This window comes from Diaporthe citri, assembly GCF_014595645.1.
Source record: "Diaporthe citri strain NFHF-8-4 chromosome Unknown scaffold_1, whole genome shotgun sequence".
In the NCBI taxonomy this organism is placed as follows: domain Eukaryota; kingdom Fungi; phylum Ascomycota; class Sordariomycetes; order Diaporthales; family Diaporthaceae; genus Diaporthe; species Diaporthe citri.
Genome location: NW_025064846.1, coordinates 8,117,690 through 8,126,554, shown reverse-complemented (window position 1 = coordinate 8,126,554; position 8,865 = coordinate 8,117,690). Strand labels below are relative to the sequence as shown.

The following is an 8,865-nucleotide window of genomic DNA, read 5'->3' as shown; positions in this document are numbered from 1 at the left end:
ATCAGTCGACGGTTGATGCAACGCAACCACACTACGGCAAGGTGCAATGTGGAATCCCGAAATATCGATGGCGGCGCGTCATTGGATCAAAGGCGATTAAGGCAAGCAGCTGGCTGCATATCCGGAACATAAGGGCCTGCATCCATGCACTGCATATCCATCCTCCATGGTAAGACTGCGGCCTTCAGACATCTGGACCTCGAGCTTGAGCTTGAGCTTCACACCATCTGCAGCCCACCGGCACGGCCTTATGCTTTTCCGTCTGCCTGGGCCGGTGCAGGACAATGGTGTACGGGGTGGCGCCCCAGGCGGTGAGATTGGACAGAGCTGTGGGAAACAGAATCACAAGATGGACTGAGGGAACGGGAGAACAAGGGCGGACGCGGGTACCGGTGCAAGAACCCCACAGCAGTCTCGAAGCAACGCCAACTTGTGCTCACCGTTGCCTTGGGATAAGCCGTTCGGCAATAAACAAGCACGGGTGGCCCTGGGTGCCAAATGTTGAAGCCTAGGGGAGACCAGACCTTGTGGGGTGCTGATCTGATGAAGAAGCTGACGTGAGATTCAGTCGTGGGCAGTTTAATGATCTTGTTGGATGACGGTTATGCCCAGGCGCGTGATGACCTGCTTATTTCCATCCCAGTCCCCACCTCCGATGCGGAGTTTTGAGGTAACCCAAGGTCAGACACAGAGGTCTTGCGTGGCTGTGATACCTGGGGGAAGAGAAGGTCTTGTGTGTCGCCTGCAAAGGCGAGCACAGCAGCTCAGCTGGCGTTTCGGGAGCCAAAGAAGCGCGATGGTGGCGCTGCTCGCGGCTAAGCGGCCACTGAATGACACCTGCGCTTGAATGAGCCCTGTAGGGCCGTGAGGGGACCAACCCAAGAGCCGGCACCGCGGCGATCCTTGTGACCCGAGTCTCTGGGCCCAAGTGTGTGCTGGGCTTCCGAGACACCAGGATTGCGCACCACGCCGCACAGCGATTGGCCGTACACATGCTCTATTAACAGCAGCCACGGGCACTGTCATAGCAGCTGCAGAACGCATGTAGGGTACCACGTCCCCAGGGTCAGCAGCTTCTGCTCAACGACGCAGAGCTCGCAGGAGTCAGGTGTTGTAGAATATCAGCATTCACCCTCCGCAGGTCGAGCGATGCCGGGGTGGAGGGCGGTCAAGAAAACCCCAAGATATCGCTCGCTCCTTGGCGAATCACACTCCTGAGTCTCGAAACAGGCGCGCTTGGAAATGTACTGCATCTGGGGCTTTTCCAAATGAAGCGCTCCCCCGGTGGGACGCCGACCGCGAGATGACGATGCTGCGCTAGCAAGGTAGCCCTCAGCCCTGCCACAGCAGCCAGGGAGGTGCGAGCAAAACAACCTAGCGCACTTACGCATCAGATTTTGGAGCCTCCTGGTTTGTGGCGCCTGTACCAAGCATAGGACATGTCCGTAGAGACCCAAAATAGTCCGCGCTCCTATTCGTCACGTTTCCAGTCTCCTCTCGACCATCAGAGACCGCGGGAAGTGTGGGAAATGTGCTGTGAGCTTCCGCGGCTTGTGCAAATGAGAGAGCGACCATCCATGATTCCTGGTGGTTGACTTGATCCGGCGGGCTGAGCAGCGCGGCCCTTTAAGTTCTGCATCAGCATGCAAGTCGAGGCGTTGGGCATGGTCCACGTGTGTGACGGCATTCGCAGCAAGCGGATGACAGGGGTGGGCCGAGTAGAGGACTACTTATATCAGCTGCTGATGTCTTCCTCGAGGTCGCCATACTCAAATAGAACACACCAGCCAACGTCTGGACGCTTCGATGTGCGATGCCGTCGAACCTCGATCCCTCGTCATTCGGCATGTCTCTTCGAGCGCTGTCGCCCACCGCAAACATGCAAGCACCGAATTCGAGCTCGCTGAAACCACCGGTTTCTGACCCCCCATCCCCATCATCCGACGGCGGGGCAAAGTCGTCGAGAGTATGTTTGAATTGTCGTCGGAAAAAGAAGAAGTGTGACAAGAAGTTGCCGTCGTGTGGTAGATGCACTTAGTAGGTCGGCCCCCCTTCCCCCCCCCCCCGGCGGCGGCGGCGAGGCGAACGAAGCCTTGTATTAGAGCTCACCGGCCCAAAACAGTTCCCTCGAATTTTGTCAACACGAAGACGACGCAGCGGCTTCCCGCCCGACCGAAGCCTCCGCGCAGACTAGCTTCGAGACTTTTGCCAGCCTGAGTGCCCAGGGCGCGTTCTCTCTGAACCCGTTCCTGGGCAGCCAGCTTGGTCCCGCGATTGGCCCGTCCCTCTTTGCCTCGCTGGGCACAACAGAGGACATACATCATTTCGTGTTCCGAAGCGTGACGCAGATGATGGGGGACCAGCTGACGGCCGAAAGCATTGTGCGATACTACTTCGGGACGGTTAACACGTGGTTCACCATCGTCGAGAGGTCCGGGTTCGAGCCGCGGTTCGGGCAAATGTGGACAGAACCATCAGCAGAAACTGGACTGCTGGCATTGTCAATGCTCCTGATCGTCCGGGCACCGGAGGACACGCCGGGGGTGTCGATGCAAAACAGCCTTTACCATTCCATAAAGACACTCTGCGGTCTCGTCGCCGCCAAGGAGCCCATGTCCATACCCCTCCTCCAGGCGAACCTCCTGGTGTGCCTGTACGAACTCTGCCACTTCATGCCACAGCAAGCCTACATGACATTGGGATCATGTGTCACCATCAGCCGCGCATTCGGCTGGCTCAGTGAATCCTTCTGGAGACAAGATCAGTGGATCGTTCGGCCAAGGGTGCTGAAGGCCTATTCTATCATCTGGTGGTCTATGATGTTTTTGGAGAGGTCAGTCTGTCGTTTGGCATCTGCCAAGTAGTTTGGTCCCAGGCTGACACCAAGAAGTGGCATCCAGGCCGAGGAGCTCGGGTTCCCGCGCAGCGTCCCGGTACTTGACTTCCAAGTCCCGTTCCCGGAACACCTCGACCCATTCCTTCCCCTGTCGCAGAACCAGCAGTACGGCGGCTCCACACAGCGGCAAGTGTTCAGGTTCGCGGACGACGGGGATGACAAGATTGACACCATTGTCTTCCCCGAGGCCAAGTCGACCTCGATGCTCCTCCAAGTACTGCAAAGAACATCGGGCCAAGCCGGTATGACGGGGGCCTCCCGCGAGAGTTTGACAAATGCGATGATGGACCATGCCCGTCACATCGGTAAGAGGCTCTGTCGAGAAAGACCGTCTTGAGCCGGGCAATCTGGCTGACGTTGTCCCCAAGTCTCCACACCCTGGAAGGACTCCAGCCGATTTGCCGCTCTGAGTCTCACATATACGTAAGAGTCTGTGTCGGTAACTTGAGGGGCGCTGTGCTGAAGAGATGGTAGCGCGATCCTCAAGCTCAATCACCCGTATGTCGGGATTGCAAGCCCTGGAACCACACACGACGCCATGGACAGAGCCGCGATCCAGACCACACTCCCTGTCATCGAGTCAATCTGCCATAGTGCAAGGCTCATGAGCTCATCGGGCAGCCTGTCGTTCTTGGGTCCTTTGGTGCCCCCAATGGCGTACAGCGTGTTCCTAGGTGCCATGATCCTCATCAGGCTGGGCGATGTAGTCATGCACGACCCGGAGTGGCCAAGCAAGGTCCAGTTGCTTCGAGGCTGCCTCGAAGTATTCGCGAAACGATGGAAGATTGCCGGTGAGTTGACTGATTGAGGAGGCCGAGCAGTCCGGACTGGGGCTGACACACTGGGTGCAGAGAAGCATTTGCAGGCCTTGAACGCGGCTTTCCAAACTCACCTCAACCAGCTGCACCCTCGATGAACACCAGACCGTGGCAGCTGCAGCATAATCTGGTGTTGCAAGACAAATGCACCCGGTGCAGGACAGGCCGTCGACAGGGCTAAGAAAAGCCTGCCTTCAAGTCAAAGGCTGCGATATGGTATGGCGGATGAGGACTCGACCACGGGGAGGCATAGGGCATGGGTGGGCATGGAGCCATCTGGGCGTTGGCAACGCTTGCGGGCAGGCGTGGATTGAGGGGCGGGCCAAGGGGGACAGGTCTGTCGAGGAAATCTCGAAGAGTCCTGGTCTTGCTTTCTTGTTGATTTTTACTTTACTCGTCTTTACATTTCCAAGGTGATAGAGCGATACCCAATAGAAATTTGAACGAATCTGGATGGTTAAGGTCAACGATCAAGGGAGCAGGATGGCAAATGGCACAGGTCTGTTAGCTTCCTCGATCCACTGCAATTGACGCAGTCTGCCACAGCCTCCCGATATTGCCTGGGCTTCTGCTGTCTGGGGCCGTCTCTGTTACGTAAGCTGCTCGTGGACGACGACGACGACGACGACGACGACGACGACGACGACGACGACGACGACGACGACGACATTGCCTCCTCAGTTTCCCAGGCAGGCCAGTCTACTGTCTATGTGGACTAGTCTGCGACCCGAGCACGGCTCGCTATTCCTTGCCATGACTTCTTTTTTGATAATGCTTTGCAGATTGCACCACAACCCCAACCACCGTCTGTTTCACCTACGCTCGAGCCTGGCTCTGTCTACCTATCCACTTCTGTCATGGCCTGAAAACGTCTGAAGCTGCCCACTCGTGGTACTGGTACCCTTGACGATCACTAAACAAGGCACGGCACTATGGAGTCCTATAGCTATACACGCCTCTCCACCACACCAAAGGCTTGGGACCAATTGCAGTAGACAAACCTCTGTAAAGCCTTTGAGATGGTTCAGCCCTAACACCCGTGGGGAAGTCAATACCACAGCCACCTGCTGGCCATGGTACCGAGGCATCTACCCAACGGTAGTCTATTTGGGGCAGCGTGAATCGTCCGAATCGCGCAAGCACACACGGTCGTCCGGGTCACTTGGGCCACCCCGGCCTGCCAGCTCCAGCCCCAAAGTCTGCCAAGAGGGCACAATCGTCATTGCACATCTGGTGATCGGGGCCGGGCCGCATCAAGGGTGGAACGTCTGAACTCAACGTCACGCTGTGGCTCCAGGCCCATTATCACTCACTTCCAAGATTCGGTCCTTTGCCGTCCACACCTGCCCGTCAAACCTGCCAGCCCAAGCCATCGACCTCGTCAAAAGCAAGCCGAGGGGAACAGCCACAACCGGTTCGCCCATACTTGTCCATGTCCGCATCCCGAATGACCTGCCCCGAGTCAGCACAGGGCTTGCCGGCGCCCGTTTGAGCTTCCACTCGCCCACGAGAGAGGAAAGTCGGTGGGAACGGCATCATTGACCCAGCGACGATCACCGGCGGAGAAATCTCTTCTACCGGCCCCAACACGGCATCGGCATCCATGGGTCCTTCCAAGGCTCGGGCAGAGTTGCGTGCAGGCAACAACGCCATTCTGGCCAGCCCGTCCAATGGTCAAGCATAGCATGGTGCGACCAAGGCCAGTTGAAAAGGAAAACTCACCGCTTGTCCGTCTGTTCCGCCCTGTCGCGACGACATTGCCGTGCCCTGGATCCTAGATACCGGTTGTCACGGTCGTCTACTTGTACGCTTCGTAGCAGAGTCGTCCAGCTCAGCAACAGGCATTGCCTAGACTGGGGCCTATCTACCTACCTAGGTAGTAGAGTACATGGTACACGGTACAGTACTATGAACATGCATTGTTGCTGTGCGGTTCGCCGAGGTGTTCCTGAGCCAGGCCGCTAGGGTGCTTGCTCTCGAGGCATAATCCCAGGACGGGCCCGGCTGCTAGGGTGATTATGGAACGCTGGACGGCCTGTCACTTTGCTCTCCTCCTCCGCCCTGCCGCTACCCGGACTAGATAGAACCATGCTCCAGGCCAAGGAACGGCTCGCTACTTGAAGCACGGGACCGTCAGCGCTTGACATATCGCTCGAAGGCTTCGTAGTTGTATCTCGTTGATCATCAGAGGTCTCGGCGACTTGACAGTCCCATCAAGGTCCACGCCCCGGATCGCATCTGTCAGAGAAACGATGCGCTCGCTGGCGGCTGGGCGTGCCCATTCGGCGTTCCGCAAGCACACGGCAGAGCAGCACAGCAGCGCGAGCTACGCACAATCATGGGGATTTGGGGTGACCGATGGCCCTCCATCCAGTCATACTCCGTGAGTGAAGATCTCAACAACATGCCGCGTAGACGAACTTACAGAATTTGCGTATATAGGAGGCCCTCGACTTATTTTTGAGAGCGGCACACGATCTCGGCATGTACATCAAGAGTCTCAAACCGAGGGAGAATCCCATCACGGCGCTGTTGCCCAGCGCCTTCGGTCCTGCCTTTTGCCTAATCCGTTTCGGCGACAATCCGTCCACCAAGGTCCGGCAGATCTCCGGAGATCGTCGGTATCATAGCGGAATGCTCAAGTCGTGCAAGTGGAAAGCTGATCCAGCAATCAGTGCGCAATCATGGCCGTGTTTCAGTCCAGTCTCGATATGAGGCGGCTCGCAGCTTTCGCATCTGCTCCCCCGCTTCACCTGCCTCCTTGCTGTTGCTGTCTGCTGCTCTTGTGCTCTTGCAGAGAGCCCAGGGCTGTCGTACCCGGAGAACTCGAAACGAGTGCAATCATGTCATTGCAGAAGCCTGCATGTGGCCGGCCAGGAGGGCCCTACTGCAGAAACCAGGGCTTGCGTCCCTCTTGACAACCCGCTTCTTGTCCCCACTGCGACCACAGCTCACCGTTTCGACGCCTTCTTTTTTCCCGCTTGCTCGGATTTGCTGTGTCTACAAATGTGCGACTGGTCCTGTTTGTGGCCGTACCTAGCGTCTCCTTGCTACCTGATGCACACACAACACGTCCTCTGGACAACACGCGGCGCCGGCAAGCGCGACTCAGTCGGTGACCCCCTCAAGATATATGTTCTTCACTCCTCTCCACGTTGCACGAGTCCGATGAACCACAGCACTCCCAATGGGCCACTCGGACCCTGTCCTCATCTGACTTGTCTCCCCGCCGGTCGAGGCCGTGATCTCCTTTTAACAGAGGAAGCGCAACAAATGACTGTGCAGGCTGCTGTACACCGATGATGAGTGCCTCGTCTTCATCGCGCAAGTCGCGCAAGGCGATCAGCTCATCACAGGTATTTTACAAAAATGCCGTCTACTTCCCCAACTACAGGCTCTACGGCGGCGATACCCCTGGCTCCTTGAACTACAGCTGTATCAGCACTGTGTATTACTGCTTTGCGAGCATCAGTGCAGATGGTGGCGTCTTCGTGAGTGAAAGCAATCCAATCGCGAGCCGTGGGGAAGAAGACTGACGCCGCGTTACAGCTGAGTGACGAGTATGCTGATGTGCGAGCCCCATGCGATGGAGTGTCAGGAGGGCTGGGATCCCTAATGCATCTCAAGCAGAAGCACCCTCATCTACAGGTTATCCTGTCTATTGGTGGAGGCGGCTCGGGTCAGATGTTCGCAAATATCGCGGCGAGTCCCATACTTCGTGATAACCTCGCCCGTTCTGCCAGAGGGCTGGTGGAGGCTTCCGGCCTGGACGGCCTGGATATCATGTGGCAGGATCCGCAGCAAGGCAGCGGCTTTCTTGCCCTCATCGCAGCGATTCGTCTGTACCTACCCGAAGAGCATTACCTGCTCACCGCGGCACTGCCTTGCTCCAGCTCCGTCCTCGCAAACATCGATGTTCGTCGCGCCGCGGACTATTTGGACCTACTCAACCTCTTCTACGGTGCCTGGGCAAGTATCTCTGGGCACCATGCCCAACTGTACTCCTCGGGCAAAGACAGTGACACCTCCGGCTCAAGTTCGGTATCATATCTCATAGCCCAGGGCTTCCCAGCGAAGAAGATCTTGCTCGGTATACCAGTGTTTGGACGGAGTTTTCTCGGAGTGGCAGGCCCTGGACACAGGTTCAAAGGTGTGGGCGGCAACAATGGCGAGTTTGAGTACAACGAGCTCCCGCGCAAGGGTACCAAGGAGCAGGTAGATAAGAAGGCATGCGCAGCATATTGTGTGGGCGGCGACGGTGGTTTTGTGTCATATGATAACCCTGAAACGGTGAAGCAAAAGGCGGCGTTTTGCCGACAGAAGGGCTTGGGTGCAAGTCTTTGTTCATTCACCCCCTTTCCCGCCTCTGACGGCGCTCCCCCCCCCCCCCAAACGCCCTTCAAAGGCCCGAAAATTAGAAGATAGGCTGACCTTTACACAGGGATTGTTTTACTGGACAGCACCAGCGGACTCCAAGGACGCGGCGCGGAGCCTGGTTGCTGCTGGGTTTCGTGCCCTGCACAGCTCTCGATGAATCGCTCTTCACCTGTGATGGTCAGCAAAATAATAGCTCACGATGCACGGCTCAGCATTCCAGGACGGGAGCAAAACGGCGCACTGCAAAGCGACAGGACACATGTTCGAACTGCAGGCTCGTCGGAGAAGGCCCATCGTTATTCTGTGATGTTGGGCGGACTGGACAATTGGGGCTGTTGTCAGGTTTGGAGCGGTGGCAGATGGGAGGAAGATGGAAATAAAGCGATATCAAGATACCCTACGTACCACAAAATTCCAGAGTAAACTACACGGATAAGACTCGGACGAGGGCGCCGGAGAGAAGACGGGGCACAGCGAGGGTGAGAGGCTCTTGATCGAATCCGACTTTTGACGAGTGAGTGAGTGAGTGCATTTCGGCGGCCCTCAACAGTGCGTACTTGACAGATGTGCTGCCTATATCACACCTACGTCGAGCGGCCAACTCGACCGTAAACTCAGCGCCCAGCAAATGTCTGGCTGCGATTGATGACTCTTGTAGTTGGCTATGCGTCAATGTGACATCTAATGTCTGATGCTGGGAAGAAGTAGAAGAAGAAGAAGCGCTGATTCCTATTCACTGCGACAGTGACGGCGTCCAATCTGTGGTGGACGAGA

The 8,865-nt window shown here is 56.9% G+C and overlaps 3 protein-coding genes across 3 annotated transcripts; all 3 read left to right on the top strand.

Annotated features, from left to right (window-relative positions):
* Nucleotides 1-1,813: 1,813 nt before the first annotated feature.
* INS49_002103 (uncharacterized protein) lies at nucleotides 1,814-3,812 on the top strand (the record flags this gene model as incomplete). The annotated part of the gene is made up of 6 exons (XM_043162918.1): nucleotides 1,814-1,966; nucleotides 2,103-2,833; nucleotides 2,891-3,201; nucleotides 3,265-3,319; nucleotides 3,371-3,687; nucleotides 3,748-3,812. 6 exons carry the CDS (start codon nucleotides 1,814-1,816, stop codon nucleotides 3,810-3,812), a joined length of 1,632 nt encoding a protein of 543 aa, XP_043031424.1.
* Nucleotides 3,813-4,197: 385 nt separating this feature from the next.
* On the top strand, nucleotides 4,198-4,433 carry INS49_002102 (uncharacterized protein; the record flags this gene model as incomplete). Its single annotated transcript, XM_043162917.1, has 2 exons — nucleotides 4,198-4,213; nucleotides 4,261-4,433. 2 exons carry the CDS (start codon nucleotides 4,198-4,200, stop codon nucleotides 4,431-4,433), a joined length of 189 nt encoding a protein of 62 aa, XP_043031423.1.
* A 2,580-nt stretch (nucleotides 4,434-7,013) lies between these two features.
* INS49_002101 (uncharacterized protein) lies at nucleotides 7,014-8,248 on the top strand (the record flags this gene model as incomplete). Its single annotated transcript, XM_043162916.1, has 3 exons — nucleotides 7,014-7,205; nucleotides 7,264-8,004; nucleotides 8,156-8,248. 3 exons carry the CDS (start codon nucleotides 7,014-7,016, stop codon nucleotides 8,246-8,248), a joined length of 1,026 nt encoding a protein of 341 aa, XP_043031422.1.
* Nucleotides 8,249-8,865: the final 617 nt, after the last annotated feature.